The 15,526-nt window shown below is 56.0% G+C and overlaps 1 protein-coding gene across 1 annotated transcript; it reads left to right on the top strand.

The window, feature by feature from the left end:
- Positions 1 to 13,221: 13,221 nt before the first annotated feature.
- Positions 13,222 to 15,288, top strand: LOC109754663 (uncharacterized). Its single transcript, XM_020313575.4, has 4 exons — positions 13,222 to 13,447; positions 13,803 to 13,994; positions 14,092 to 14,162; positions 14,690 to 15,288. The coding sequence occupies exons 1-4, from the start codon at positions 13,412 to 13,414 to the stop codon at positions 15,024 to 15,026; spliced, it is 636 nt and encodes a 211-aa protein (XP_020169164.1). The 5' UTR covers positions 13,222 to 13,411; the 3' UTR covers positions 15,027 to 15,288.
- Positions 15,289 to 15,526: the final 238 nt, after the last annotated feature.

Raw genomic sequence — 15,526 nt, 5'->3', positions numbered from 1 at the left:
GGGTTCGCACCCCTGTAAACACACATACGCATAATTCAGTCGACCACCTCCGGGCTCCGAGACGTAGGGCTGTTACTTCTTCTGAGAAGGGTCTGAACTCGTAAAACTCGTGTGTACAACTTCGCCATAGCTAGGATCTTGCCTCTCCATACTACCCCCCTATTCTACTATCAGTCTTAGTACCACGACACCGGCCCCATCTGATCAGCCGGATGAGTGGGCATCGAGACCCGTGCCGGATGTCCACCAGGGAGATGCCGACCATGAAGGTGGCCCGTCTGGTCAATGAGATCTCGAACTGCAAACTCTCAGAGTAGGAGTGGCAGTTCGACAAGCGGCCGTATTCCCGCGCACACCCACTGCCTGCGGTAAGCTCTTAACTCTTTTTTCTCTTTTGTTTGTCGGGCCCTGCTTTGCCGCCTGATTAGTTGGTCACGATGTAGCTCCTCACGACCCAGCCGGCAGCCGACGCCCTGGAGCAGGGCCAGGAGTACCTGCCGGACCGATCTGTGAGTGATGCGGACGACCTCGACTTGGGGGCGGCCACCATGGAAGAAGACGACGCCACAGGCGGTGGTGACGGAGCAGGCGGCTCCGGAGGAGGAGGCAGCCTCGAAGACTAGCCGGACGATGACGACGAGGAGCACGCGCTGCGCCGCCCGCTGGTCGCCGACAAGGCGGGGGCGAGCTCCTCAGCAGCGTCGACTCCACCAGGTGGCAAACCATAGCACCGAGCCGGCTCACAGCTGCAAGGCGGCCAGCCGAAGAAACCCAAGGGCTCGGCCATAGCGACCAGGCGGGAGGAGGCCGCCGCGAAGGCGGCCCGGTTCCAGAGGGCCCCGAAGTAGCCGCCAACGGTGTCCGCGTAAGAGCTTGTCTTTTCTTGTGTTTTCCTTTGTCTTTTTTGCAAACTCCCTCTGAGTTCTTCTTGTCTTGCTTGAACAGGGTCCCGCTCTCCCTTGAGCGGTTGTCCTCCGCCTCCATCATCGGAGGGACGGAGGGCTCCGCCAACACCCGCCGCGTGGACCCGCACGTCGAGCTCCAGGCGGCAATGGAGCGGAACGCGCGGGAGGCGCGTGGGGAGCGGGAGGAGGCGGAGCGGCAGAAGGTGGCGACGGCCAAGGCGGCACAGGAAGAAGCCGACGCAGTCGCCAAGGCCCAGGCCGACGCCGCGGCTAAGGAGCGGGCGGACGCAGTCACCAGGGCGCGGGCGGAGAACGCCACGTACGACTAGACGCCACAGCTTGTCGTCCCCCTGCGCTCCGCGCCGCCTGCACCAGAGATCCCGGCGCCGACTGGGAGAACCGGCGATGAGCAGCCGGTCACGGAGAGGGAAGGGGTGACTCCACAGTCTTGAGGACGGAGGTGCTCCAGCAAGCGCCGACTGCCGAGGTCCAGGGCAGTCGGTCTGTCGTACCGCCAATGCCTCAAGTCGGCGGCGAGCTGGTGGTGGGGCGACCCCCGTTGTTCGCACTCCGGCGCGCTGGCGTGCCGCGAAAGCGACTTTAGCGCCGCGGCCTCGAGCTCGTCGGCCCCAGAGGCGGAGGCCACTAGTGCCGTCCTGCGAGAGTGGATGTCTGGGGGTGGGATGAGCGTCCTGAACAAGGCTGCGCATAAAGTCCAGTCTCTGCTTCAGGCCCAAGGCACCGCCCTCCAGAACTATACGCAGACGTTCCTGGCGTTGCGAGCCGCCGTCCTGGTATGCTCCTTGACTGCTTGTTCCTGATTCTTGTAATTTTCTTGAATTCTTCTGTGGGGCGCGCCAGTGCACCCACTGGGTGTAGCCCCCGAGTTCCGTGCCGGCTGCTGCGCAGGCGGCTCGGAACTTAAAGGTAAGTTCTGAGTGCTAACCCTTTCTTTTCTTCTGTTGTCTTTGTCGTAGGATTACCACAACATTCGTGTGGCCGCCTTTAACTCCCAGGTCCAGGAGCTGGTCAAGCAGACCACTACTTTGGCTAATAGCCGGAGTAAGCACTCCGCTCTTCGTTCTCGCGGGGGCGTGCCAGCGCACCCGCCGGGTGTAGCCCCCGAGAATCGGCCCGACTGCTGAGCAGTCGGGTCGGATCTTCCGGCGACCACTTTTATTTTTTCTTTCGTTGAATCGTTCAATCCTTAGTCTCGCGGGGGCGCGCCAGCGCACCAGCGGGGTGTAGCCCCCGAGATTCAGGCTGACTGCTAAGCAGTCGGGTCAGATCTTCCGGCAACTACTTCTTTCTTTGTTGATTTGTTGATCGTCTTTTCTTTCTTGTCTTCTGCAGAAGCCAACGCCACCTTACGGCAGCAACTGGGTGAGGCTCAAACCACGCCGCATGCCAAGGAGGAGGAGCGCAGCAAGATAGAGCAAGAGCGCGACCGCCTGGCCAAGCAGCTGGCTGACCAGGCGGACCAACACCAGGCGGAGCTGCAGAAGCTCAAGGACGCGGAGGAGGCCCTCCAGGCCGAGTTTGAGACTCGGTGCTTGAACTGGGTCGAGAGGGAGGCCTTGTCGGACGGCTACGACGAGATCGAAGACATGCTCGATGGTGAGTTGTCCTTCTCTTTCTTCTGCCTGCCGACTTGTCCTGTGAGCCGGCTTCTGGCTTCATACTTCTTTTTTCTTCTTGTGCAGAGTATTTCCTTGGTCACGCCGTCGCCGCCAGTGCTCGATGGTGAGTTGTCCTTCTCTTTCATCTGCCTGCCGACTTGTCCTGTGAGCCGGCTTCTGGCTTCATACTTATTTTTTCTTCTTGTGCAGAGTATTTCCTTGGTCACGCCGTCGCCGCCAGCCAAGCCGTCGAGGCTCACCGTGACGAGCGGAGGCTTGTTGGTGCGGAAATCGTGCCCAACGCCCCCCGAACTCTCGCCGAGCAGCTGCTCGCTGTCCAAGCTCGTCTCCAGCCGGTGCATCGGGCTCTCCGCCGTCTGCAGCGCGCCGAAGCCCAGGTGGTCTCCGCCCTGTGGCCAGGTGCTCCAACTCTGCGCACCCTCAGTCGGACCTCTAACTGGTTAGAGGTGGCCATCGGCCGCATTGAGGCGTGGAAGGGCTCCGCAGCCTGGGCAGGCGCACGATGGGCCCTAGAGTTCGTCAAGGGGTGGTACCCTGGGCTAAACCTAGACCAGTTGGCCACCCTCCGTGCTGAAGCTGCCGAAGAGCTGGCGGTGGTGGCGCCGACCTCTATCGTTGCACCGCGGCTATAGCCGTGTACACGTACACCAGTGTCTTCCTCCCCGAGCTAACTGAGGAGGGCGCCGAGGCATCGCCCAACTGGTTCGGGTTGAACCCAGAAGACGGCAAGGAGTCGGTGGAGGTGATCGCCTCCAGCAATGAAGGTGAGGAGGAGGATGAGGACGACGAAGACGATGCGCCAGATGGTGGAGACGACAGTCGGCCTCAGCCCGACCAAGTCTCAACCAACGGGCGGCGCGCCGACGAGCCGACTGCTGCTGGTGCTGACCAGGCCGAGACCAACCAGGCGGCCGCTCCACCACAGCCTTGACCTCCGCCGACCCCTCCGATCCGGCTGCTGCTCCTCTGGCCTAGGTGGCCAAGTTATCTTTTTCTTTTCCTGTTTTGTAATCTCTTGAACAAAAATTGTTAAGTCTGCGCAGTTCCACCCGCTGGGGGTGTATTCAAACTCTGTTGAATGCTGGCCGAGGGCCTTTTGCTATGTAAATTGTCTTTGCCGATTTCCGACTTGTCTTGCTTTTCTGCTCCTTTGGCTTTTTCCTTTGCCGCCTTCCCTTGGCTGCCGTCTTGCCAACTGGACAGCCGCTCTGCGGTCTGTGGCTTGGTCAAGTACTTGCCCGTTTTTTTGGGAAGGCAAGTACTTTAGCCGTAGGTAGAGCGTAGCAAGTTAAGTTAGAAACCAGCCGGCCGGCTATTCAACAGCCGGTCGGCGAGGCGAGGAGCCGGCGTGGCCTATGCGAATGTTGTGGTCCTTAGCCATATTTCATGTGGCACCGTTTCCTGCCTTTAACTCTTGCCAGCCGGTCAGTCGGTCTGCGAGCTGCGGCTTATGGCAAGAGAGGGCTTAGGTGCCGGCACACTACTTATCCGACTGCAGGTAGCATTGGCATAGCACAAGGCGGCAAGCCTCCGGGCCGACTGGTCAAACCCGGTGCCAGGCAAAATAATGAAATGACACATTCATAGGCATAGAACTTATCATATAGATAAAAAGGGTAGCCCCTCGAGTGCTCCTCGAGGGACCCGATGTCTTAGCGCTTAATACAAAAGGTAGCATGGTACATACAGAATCAACCGTAAAATCTTCGGAGGAGATTTGCGTTCCATGGGTGCTCTGATTCCTTGCCGGAGTCGTCTCTCTTGCGTGCTCCGGGCTTCTGCACATCGATCAGGTAGTAGGAGTCGTTGCCCAATGCTTTACTAATGATGAATGGGCCTTCCCAAGGGGCCGAGAGCTTGTGCTAGCCGGCTGTTCGCTGGATCAGCTAGAGCACAAGGTCTCCCTCTTGGAAGGATCTTGGCTTGACCTTCCCACTGTGGTAGCGGCACAAACTCTGCTGGTAGATGGCGGACCGGCTGAGTGCCAATAGCCGGCCCTCTTCCAGCAGATCGACGCCATCTTCGCGTGCTTCTTTTGCCTCCGCCTCCGTGTACATGGTGATGCGAGGTGAGTCAAACTCAATGTCGGTTGGGATGACGGCCTCGGCACCGCACACGAGAAAGAACGGAGTGAAGCCGGTTGATTTGTTCGGAGTGGTGCGGAGGCTCTAGAGGACGGCCGATAGCTCGTCGATCCAGCAGCCGGCCGACCGCTCCAGTGGCTCGACTAGTCGGGGCTTGATGCCGGAGAGGATGAGGCCGTTTGCTCGCTCGACTTGGCCGTTTGACTGCGGATGGGCAACGGATGCTAAGTCCAGTCGGATGCCCTGCATCGCGCAGAAATGAGCCAAGGCTCCCTTGGCAAAGTTTGTGCCGTTGTCGGTGATGATGCTGTGTGGCACACCGTATTGTACGGTGATATCTGCGATGAAGGTCACAGCAGTCGGACCATTCAGTTTCTTGATTGGCTTTGCTTCAATCCATTTGGTGAATTTGTCCACGGCGACAAGCAGATGGGTCATGCCGCCGCGTGCTGTCTTGAATGGTCCCACCATATCTAGCCCCCACACGGCAAAGGGCCAAGTGAGGGGGATGGTCTTGAGTGCAGAAGCCGGAAGATGTTGCTTGGAGCTGAACTTCTGGCACCCTTTGCAATGTTTGACCAACTCCTTGGCGTCTTCCAAAGCAGTCGGCCAGAAGAAACCATGGCGGAAAGCTTTGGCAACAAGGGATCTGGAGGTCGCGTGGTGGCCGCACTCGCCTTGGTGGATATCTTTGAGGATTGCTTGACCCTTCTCTGGTTCTACGCAGCGCTGGAAGACCCCAGTCACGCTGCGTCTGACAAGCTCTCTGTTTACTATCGTATAGGCTCCTGCTCGGCGCCGCACTTGCCGGGCTGAGATCTCATCGGCCAACAACTCTCTGTTCACCAGAAACTTGAGGATGGGTTGTGCCCATCATGGTGCTTGAATATCTTCTACTGCCACTACGGCTACTTCTACTAGGACGATTGGGTTGGGAGGCGGCGGGTCGCAGTTGGTTGCCGCTTGCTGCATCGTTGAAGTCCCCGGGCCGACTGCTGCAGCCCCCGGGCCGGGTGCGACTGCTGCAGTCCCCGGGCCGCCTGCCGAAGTCCCCGGGCCGGCTGCTGTAGCCCCCGAGTCAGATCTGACTGCTTCGGGAGGAGCCAGCACGAAGATGGACTCAGATTCTGGAGAAGGCTTGATCGACGGCTTGTGGAGGCACTGAAGGGAGATGCCGGCTGGTATTGCTTGACGGGTGGAGCCGATCCGTGCCAGGGCATCAGCCTGTTTGTTGTTGTTTCATGGCACGTGAAGGAACTCGCACCCCTCAAAATATCCGCTAAGCTGCTGAACGAGGAAGCGGTAACTTGCCATGTTTGCATCTTTGGCATCCCAGTCGCCAGATGACTGTTGGACCACCAAATCTGAGTCGCCGTAGCACAGGATCCGGCGGATGCCGAGTTCTTTGGCCAGCCAGAGCCCTTGCACGAGCGCCTCATACTCGGCCACGTTGTTGGAGGCGGCAAAGTGGATTTGCAATGCATATCTGAGCTTGTCGCCTTTGGGAGAGGTAAGGACGATGCCGGCTCCCAAATCGGTGCGCATCTTCGAGCCATCGAAATGCATCTGCCAATGAGTGGATTCCGGAGCTGGCGGCAGGTACTGGGTCTTGGCCCAGTCAACGAGGAAGTCGGCCAGTGCTTGGGACTTGATGGCGGTGCGTGGCTGGTAGAAGATGGTGTAGGGGGCCAACTCAATGGCCCATTTGGTCACTCGGCCTGATGCATCTCTGTTGCCAATGATCTCAGCAAGTGGGGCAGTGCAGACAACCGTGATTGGGTGTCCTTAAAAGTATGGCTTCAGCTTCTTGGCGGCAAAGTGCACGCCGTAACACATCTTCTGGTAGTGAGGGTAGTTCTGCTTCGAGGTTGACAGCACCTCGCTCAAATAGTACACGGGCCTCTGGACCGGCTGTGCTCTGCCGTCTACTTTGCGCTCTACCACCACGACCGTGCTGACCACCCAGCTGGCGGCGGCGATGTAGAGGAGCATGGGCTCCTTAGCAGCCGGAGCGGCCAGAACAGGCGGTGTGGTCAACATTTTCTTGAGTTGGAGAAAAGCTTCGTCTGCCTTGTCGTTCCACTCAAAATGAGTGGTTTTCTTCATGAGATGGTACAGGGGAAGAGCCTTCTCGCCCAGTCGACTGATGAAACGGTTGATGGATGCCAAACAGCTGGTGAATTTCTGGACGTCTCTTAGTCGGGTGGGTCTCTCCATCCTCTCGATGGCCTTGATTTTCACAGGGTTGCACTCAATGCCACGCTCTGAGACCAGGAAGCCAAGGAGATGGCCGGCTAGTACTCCAAAGACGCATTTCTCTAGGTTGAGCTTGATCTGAAACCGGCGCAGATTTTCGAATGTTTCTTGAGATCTTCCAAGAGGGTACCGCGCTTCTCCGTCTTGACCACAATATCGTCTACATAGACGTGGGCATTCCTGCCGAGTTGCTTGAGGAGGCACTTCTGCATGCAACGCTGAAACGTGGCACCGACATTTCTCAAACCGAATGTCATGGTCAGGTAGCAGAAAGCTCCGAATGGTGTGATGAAGGCGGTCTTCAGGCGGTCTGCCGGGTTCAACTTGATCTGGTGGTATCCTGAGTAGGCATCCAAAAAGCTCAACAACTCGCATCCGGCTTTGGAGTCTATCACTTGGTCAATCCGAGGCAATGCAAAGGCAGGCTTTGTTGAGACTGGTGTAATCAATGCACATGCGCCACTTGTTGTTCTTCTTCATTACAAGGACTGGATTGGCCAGCCATTCTGGGAAGAAAACTTCCATAATGAAGCCGGCTGCCAACAGGCGGGCGATCTCTTCTCTGATGATTCTTCTCTTCTCCTCCGACAGTCGGTGGAGGGTTTTTTTGACTGGTTTGGCATCTGCTCTGACATGTAGCTTGTGCTCGGCGAAATCCGTCGGTACACCCAGCATGTCTTTGGGAGACCATGCAAAGATGTCTTGATTCTCATGGAGGAAATCGATGAGCTCGCTTTCCTATTTGCTATCAAGGTTGGCACCTATGACAGCGTGCCTCTCCGGGTGCTCAGGGTCCAAGGGAATCTTCTTTGTTTCTTTGGCCGGCTGGAAGGAGCCCTAGGTCTCTGACTCTTTGGGTTCTGGTGGTAGGTCCGGCTGCTTGCTGGCCATGGCCACCACCCGGTCCAGGAGCTTCTTCTCAGTAGCAATCACAAGGGACTCGGCCAGCCAGCTGTTGGCTGCAGCACAGGCGGACAACTTCTCATAGTCCCCACTGATCGTGATAATGCCCTTGGTTCCTGGCATCTTCATCTTGAGGTAGGCATAATGTGGCACTGCCATGAACTTGGCTAGAGCTGGCCGGCCTAAGAGCGCGTGGTAAGGGCTCTCTAGCTCCACCACCTCAAACCAAATTGCCTCGCGGCGGAAGTGATTCTTGTCCCCAAAGATGACATCTATCTTGATCTTGCCGATTGGTGAGCAGGAAAGGCCGGGCACAACGCCATGAAACACAGTCCGACTGGGCATCAGCTACTTCTCTTTGATGTTCAACTTCTCCATGGTATCGCGGTAAAGGATGTTGATGCTGCTACCGCCATCTATCAGGATCCAGGAGAAGCGAGCAGCTCGCCTCTCCGTTGCAAGGGTGGCATCCAGCACCAAGGCATAGGAACCCGGGGAAGGCATCACTTCCGGGTGGTCAGCACGGCTCCAGCTGATAGGCTTCTCAGACCAATGCATGAACTCTGGAGCACTTGAGGCAACTGCATTCACTTCACGGTGCTGCTGACGTCGGCTGTGTCTATCGTTGGCCACGGTGGTGAAGACAACGTAGGCACCATGTTCTTCAGGGAATTCATCCTGGATTGCACCGACTGCTGGACGGGCGGCCGGCTGCTGAGGAGGCGGAGCCAGCGGGCCGGCAGGTGGAGGAGGCAGTCCTTCTCCCTTGGCGATGCGGACGAGCCAGTGGCATTTCCGGGTCGTATGGTTGGATGGCTTCACGCCACTATGGAGCTTGCAGGGAGCATCAAGAGTCTGCTCAAAGGAGAAAGCGAGCAACCAAGCTGGCTTGCCGCCCTTCCGGCGCTTGGGAAGTGGTTCTCCTTCAGGCTGCTGGTCCTCAACTGTTGCCACCTGCCGGCTGGTGGAAGCCGGCTGCGGGGCCTTGCGCTTGTTGTCATTCTGTTGCTGGCGTCGGCTGTTGTCACCAGCCGGCATTCGAGGAGCCTGAGGAAGCACCTTCCCGGCTGCGTCCACCTGGAGCTCTGACTTCATTGAGGAGTCGGCAGTGGCGTACTTGTCTGCTATGATCAGCAGTTCGTCGAGTGTGGCCGGCTCGTCGCAGAGGAGCTTGTGCTTGAGCAGGGTGCCCTCTCGGCACCAGCGGTGAAGTACTCTATGGCTTGCACTTCGTGCACCCCTTCGCAGGAGTTGTGCAGTTCGGCCCACCGCGTTAGGTAGTCGCGGGTAACTTGGTGGGGCCTTGGACGCACAGAGAAAGCTGGCGAGGCTTGGGTGGCCGCTTGTAGGTGCTGGTGAAGTTGCGGATGAAGACTTCGGTGAAATCTACCCAGCTGTTGACGGTGTACGGCTTCAGGCTGTTCAGCCATGTCCGGGCCGTGCCCTGGAACATGAGCGGAATGTACTTTACGGCTACGCACTTGTTGCCGTTTGCTATGTTGACTGTAGTGGAGTAGTCAACTAGCCAATCTTCCGGCTTCACGGAGCCGTTGTACTTGGGCGTGTCTCTTGGGAGCGAGAACCCTTTGGGAAAGGGCTCGTCGCGAATGCGGGGGCCGAAACAAGGTGGGCCGATTGCATCCTCTTCTTCTAGCGCCTGGGACCGAGCGAGGCGGTCGATTCGGTGGTGGGCGTCATTCTCTCCGACTCCTTCTCGGCGGCCCAGCCGGTCGCCGAGAGTCGGGTGCTCAACAGGCGGCGGGGAAGCGCACCTCTCCCTGCGAGGAGGAGGAGGAGGCGGAAGATCGCCCCGTCGTTCCACTGCTCTTGGGCGGCCGTCTTGGTCGCGCTCGATGGTGATACGCGTCCGGCTGCGGCTAGCAGCCGGCTCTCGGTTTCTCTGGTCACGGGCGCCGTCTGTTGGCGTCCGGGAGGTCGCGCCTTGATCTCGGGGGGGGGGGAGGATTCTTGTGGTGCGCGCCGGGCTCTGGCACGCGGCGGCCGGCTTCTTGATGCGCAACAGCCGCGTCGATGAGCTGCAGAATGCGCTCCGTCATGTGGCGACGCTCTTCGCCCTCTAGGTGGTCCAGCTCATCTGCTGCCGCCTGGGAAGCTCGTATGTTCTCCATGGGCGTGGCGTAGACAGGGTGGTGTACCCCGAACATGTTGGCGACGCTTTCCCCAACAGCGCGGTCGATCTCGCGCCGGTAGGCCTCGGAAAGGCGTGTCATGGATGCCAATTTCTTGGCGCTCTCAACGAGCAAGACGCGGCAGGCTTCTAGCGTCTCGGTGTCGGCGTCTTCTGCAAGGGGCGCAGACAAGTCCCGTAGCACCGCCTGTAGTGGGTCTTGGGCACCCCCGCCAGAGGCTCCGTCGTGGCTGATGAAGAGCACTTCCGTGATGGTGCTGCCGCCGCTATCGGCGCGAGGAAGCGGGTCGTCGATGATCACCACGTTGGTGGGAAAGCGTCGAGGGATGCTGTGTCGGAGTCGACAAGCATCGGGTCGGTGGAGCCGATCGACTCCAGGTCGGAGAAGGGCTCATTGGCGAGGTGAAGCTTGCCAAGGAGGTCGACAAGGCAGCTCTTGGAGCTGGCTGCTCCCGTGTCAGGCGCGGGATCGTCGGGGAGGCGGATCTCGCCGATGAGGTCAGCGAGGCAGCTCGCCGCGCAGGCGAGCTCAACGCCATGCAGCGCATCGGCGCAAACGCCATCAGGCTTGCCGGGCTGGCTGCGCTCGCTAGGGAGGAACAAGGTTCCCGTCCAGAACAGATCTCCGGACGACGGTCCACCTAGCCCCACGGTGGGCGCCAAATGCCGGGGGTGTCGTGCGACATATGCCAAAGGATGGCTTATCATGGAGGGGGCTAATAATACGTCGTCGGTGCCAGGAAACGGGATAAGGCGCAAACATGCCCGCCGGCGAATCTTACCCAGGTTTGGGGCTCTCCTGGGAGATAACACCCCTACTCCTGCTCTGCGGGGTCTCCGCATGATTACTCAAGCAACAATGGTGGCTACAAGCTTGCTCCTTGAGCTGTTTCTCTAGAGGGGGAGGAAGAACAAGGCTAGCCCTAGCTTCCTCTCCCTATACGTGTGTGTGGGTGGACTGAGGTCTGAACCCTTTGCATGGGTGCCCTGGAGGGTTTATATAGGCCTACCCCCCAGGGTTACAAAGGTAATCTGGCCGGGTGTAGGACCCGGCTGTCATTGTCTGTGGTCGCCGGCTTCTCCGCCGGCCGCTGGGGCCCGCCGCCTGGTGGGTCCCGTCGGCTGTCTTGTACTTGGCCGACAGGCCGTGCTCGCCGATGGCGGGTCCTGCCGGCTGCTGAGTACTGTGGCGATGCCACTGATGACGTGTGCTTTGTCGGGGGAGGCGTGGCTACAGTACCGCCGCCTGGCGGGCATTCACTATAGCCACTCCCCGTCTCTTCTGATTAATGGCGCACAGACTTTGAGGGAGGGGGAGGGCCGCCTGCTAAGAGTCGGCCTCCCCCGCGCCGACTGGTTGAGGCTCGCCGCCTTCTGGCTTCTCGCTGACAGGTAGGGCCTGCTGTCCGCAGGCCGTACCGACAGCCCGTAGTGGGGGCATGGCCTCCCCCGTTATGGGTGATGTCATGGGCTGCGTGGCAACAGTGCCACGCCGGGCGAGGGATGTCGACCCAGTACGCCGCACTGTGGCCACGCTCTGCCCTGAATTCGGGGGTGGCAGGCTGCACTGTAGCCACGCCCCGTCTCGTTGTCTTAATAGGGTGCAAACTTCAAGGGGGCGGAGGGGGGCCGCCTCCTGGGAGCCGGCCTCTCTGGAGGCTGCCTGGTAGGAGTCGGCCGACCTCAAGGCGGTCTTCTGGGAACTGCCGCCCTCTAGCAGCCGGCCGTTTGGACCAGCTGGCCTTGAGAAGGTGGCTCTTCGTCTTCGAGGCTTGAGGGGCGCAGCCAGCCCCGATGTCTTGAATCGCCATGGGGAGCAGATGAGGCTACCCGTGGTCATTTACTCCGACACTGGCAATCTAATTTTCACTCTAAACTCGTGCTGGATGGAGCTAGGCCAAAGGGAGGTATTCAGAAATAGCTACTTTCAGAACTGCAACAACTACATCTCTACATCACCAGCTACATCTTTACTTTCAAGAAGATGACTAATGGTGCCTACCTGCTAACCAGCTAAAAAGGAGTCTTCCACTGCTCACCGGGACCTCGACTCCTTTGCTCCATGTGCACTCTAGTTACAGCCAACGGGGTTCAGAAGCTCTGCTAGGAATAGAATTACCCAATCAATCTGTAGTGGTAATAAGTTAGGCCCATAAATCACCATTTCCTGCATCACTAAAAAATTGAAGCAACTGTAATTGTAATTGTAGGCAACTCGTGATAAAAATAGGAGCAACTAGTTGCGAACAGTTCCCTGACAGTAAGAATCAGTATGGGAATGACACAAAATAAAGATGGTAGACTGAAGATAACCGGAAGAAGCCCCTATCAATTCCGTAAAAATTAAAGCAACTTTCCTTGTAATTCCAGGCAACCATGTTAAAAACTGGAGCAACTATTTGAAAGTAGTTCCATGATAGTAGGCATCGGTTTGTAGAGTAACAAATAAAAAAGGTAAACTGCAGATCACTGAATATAAATCCCCCATGAATTTAGTAAAACCGAAGCACTTCTATGCTTCGAAGATTGCAGGCGAACTCATGCTTTGAAGCAACAAAATTGCACCCAAAAAAAGAGTTTATGACCGTAAAATAGTTGTATCTCATGCAAAACCATCACCAAAACCCCCCGAGTTGCATGGAGCACATTCATTTCATTTTATAAACAAAAGAAAAACAATGGCGGTCTGATTCTATATATAGGAAAAAATCATACCATGTGTGTGGGCACCTCGTGTCCTTTGTCCATGCAACTTCAGCCTCCCTACCCTGCATGTTGTCAAAAATGCTGCCTATCCCCCTGCATATGACTGTCAACCTCCTGGCATCCCTGCACATCGACACCGCCGCTGCACGGGATGACCTAGTAGATCCGCATCCCTAACTCCACCCCCTCACCTTCCTCAGACCAAAATCAGTGTTAGAAATGACCCCTCCAAGTCTCGCTCCTCCGGAATCGGGTTTGGGCAAAATGCAACTGCAAAGGCGGCGGTGCTCCCCTCCCCCATTGCTCCCTCCCTTGTTGTCCCTCCATGCCCACTCGAGGCCGATGCTGCATGGCCCTCCACCGTCTCCCAGACATGGCCGCATAAAAGAAAAAACAAAAGAGTGGTGGGCTTAGCTGCGGTCAAAAGAAAAAAAGGAGTGGTGGGCTTAGCTGCCCGCAAAAGAAAAAAAAAGGAGCTTGGCTGGGCTGGCTGGGTAGGTTGGGCCGGGCCTAGCAAAGCCTACCCACCAAAAGGATTGGATTGAAGGAAAAAAAACAGTGTTTATGGGTGCGATGGGGGAAAGGAAAGGAAGTTTCTGTCCGTGTCGCACTGAAACCCACGCCAAGCGCGTGCCCTCCCCTATTATTTATTTATATGCTTCTCCTTGGGACAGCACAGCAGAAGCAGGATACTGATCTGAATTTCCCCTTTCCTCTTCTTCTTGTTGATCTGAATTTCTCTTGCTTGAGCTGCGAGCTGCCGGAGCCATGTCGTCCTCCTCCTTCTCCAAGGCCAGATTCGAGGTCTCTCTCTCTCTCTCTCTCTCTCTCTCTCTCTCTCTCTGTTCCTCTGCTCAACCCTACCTACTTCTTCATCATCATCTCATAGACTCATACATAGATACTCCTCCTGCTAGATAAAGATAAGATGATAATTCACCAGACCAGATATAGAATCCAATCGAATCTGACATCAATTGCAACCTCAATTGCCTTGCTAATAATACACTACATACATACATACTAGTAATTGCCCTGCAGCAGCAGCACTAAGTAAGAGGATGGGATGGATTACATCTCCTCTCCTCTCCTCACCTAAACAAACAATTACAAGTGCTGATTCTTCTCTTTTGATTTGCTTGGCTTGCCGTGCGTGCAGGGTAAAGGAGTAGGAGGCGGCGGAGCCGGGAGATCCATATCGCTGGCCGCCTCCAGGGCCAAGCTCGCCGCGGCCACCGCCAGCGCCAAGAAAGCAGCTGCTACTACAGCTAGCGGGCGGGGCAAGGGCAAGGGCAAGGCCGCCAAGAAGGTCTTCTCCCTCACCGGCCAGAAGTTCGATATCCCAGAGGAGGTGATTCCCTCAAATTCTTCTTTCATGTATGCTTCCAGTTCAAGCATCTGATTTGGGAACCATTTCTGCAATCAATTTCTCTTGGCTGGGCTGGCAGAGGGAGCCCCTTCGGATCTTCTACGAATCGCTCTCCAAGCAGATCCCATCCAGCGACATGGCCGAATTCTGGTACCTACCAACCCCATCTCACCTCTGCTCTTCTCTGCTCTGCTCCACCAATTAATCACCACTTACTACTTACTAGTGCTTGCTTGCTTGTCCACAAGTCAAGTTATCCCCACCCAGTTACTCAGTTACTAGGACTGTTCTCATCGATGCATCCATTGATTTCTCTGAATGTCACTCAAATCCTTAGCTAGCTTCCCTCCCTCCCTGCACACACCTAGCTACCTAATTACACTAGTGGTCTTCACAAACAACTTCACTCTGAATTACCCCTCCCTCATTCACACACACTTCAAAAAATGTATCCTCTTCCAAATTTACTACTCCACCAATATTTTACTACAGCAACATCATTCAGGCCTGACCTCACGGACGGGCTTACAGAATCACCTACTACTAGTTTATTACTGCAGCAATATGTTATACCACCACACCATTGCTCTGCAATCTATGTATGTATGTATGTATGTATGTATGTATGTATGTGATACTTATCTGACAGACACGACATACATAAAACCTCTTCGCAGGTTAATGGAGCATGGGCTGTTATCTCCGGAGAGAGCCAAGAAAGCCTATGACAGAAAGCTCAAACGGCAGCAGCAGATCAAATCAGGGACCCCGATCAAGTCGTCAAATTCCAACACTGTCAGCAAACACAACAACAACAAACCTGCAGAGACCTGGAAGAAACCGGCACCAGTGGTTTCTTCTTCTTCCACAGCGCGTCACAACACGGATCATACCGCCGCCAAGGCCAAGAGAAGAGTCGAGTACAGCAGCGACGACGACGACAAAGAATTCATTGTCAAGCTCAAGAGACCCAATTTCAACTCCAACTCCAACTCCAGTTCCAGGGGTGGCTGAACTGCTCCTCAACTTGATGAATGGGCCTGTCTGTCTGTCTGTTTGTTTCTTTCCAGCTAGCACATATCCTACTACATGGATCAAGCAATACCGTCTCAGATTCAGATTCAGATCACTAACTCGACTTTTTTATATTTATTTTGTTTTTCACCCTACAAGTACAACAATGAATTGGCTCTTCTGACTACATACATATATATATATATGTCTGTCTGTGTATTTCAGTTCAGAGAGAAGATATACCATTACATTTTTGTTGTAAGCAATGCCCGGTGAAAATAATGAGTGAATAAATGAACACACTCAGTAAGTTCGTCTGCATATTGTGTCTGTTTGTTCCCGATGAGGAAGAGGGAGTCTTTTTTGTTAACTCACTCATAATGCAGCATCAAGCTGATAGAATGCGGCCTCTGCATGATTAGGATGCGCACTAGCATAACCTGATGATAAGAAATAAAAAGGACATATAGGAAACAGTAGAGCCACATGAGACCGAAACT

This window comes from Aegilops tauschii, chromosome 1, assembly GCF_002575655.3.
Source record: "Aegilops tauschii subsp. strangulata cultivar AL8/78 chromosome 1, Aet v6.0, whole genome shotgun sequence".
NCBI classification, from domain to species: domain Eukaryota; kingdom Viridiplantae; phylum Streptophyta; class Magnoliopsida; order Poales; family Poaceae; genus Aegilops; species Aegilops tauschii.
This window is presented reverse-complemented; position numbering and strand designations above follow the sequence as displayed.

Excerpts from the sequence above, each read along its gene's own strand:
- LOC109754663 (XM_020313575.4), top strand. The coding sequence starts at position 13,412 with ATGTCGTCCTCCTCCTTCTCCAAGGCCAGATTCGAG. Across the intron at positions 13,448-13,802 it reads TCTCCAAGGCCAGATTCGAG|GGTAAAGGAGTAGGAGGCGG; the intron begins GTCTCTCTCTCT and ends CCGTGCGTGCAG. Across the intron at positions 13,995-14,091 it reads AGTTCGATATCCCAGAGGAG|AGGGAGCCCCTTCGGATCTT; the intron begins GTGATTCCCTCA and ends CTGGGCTGGCAG.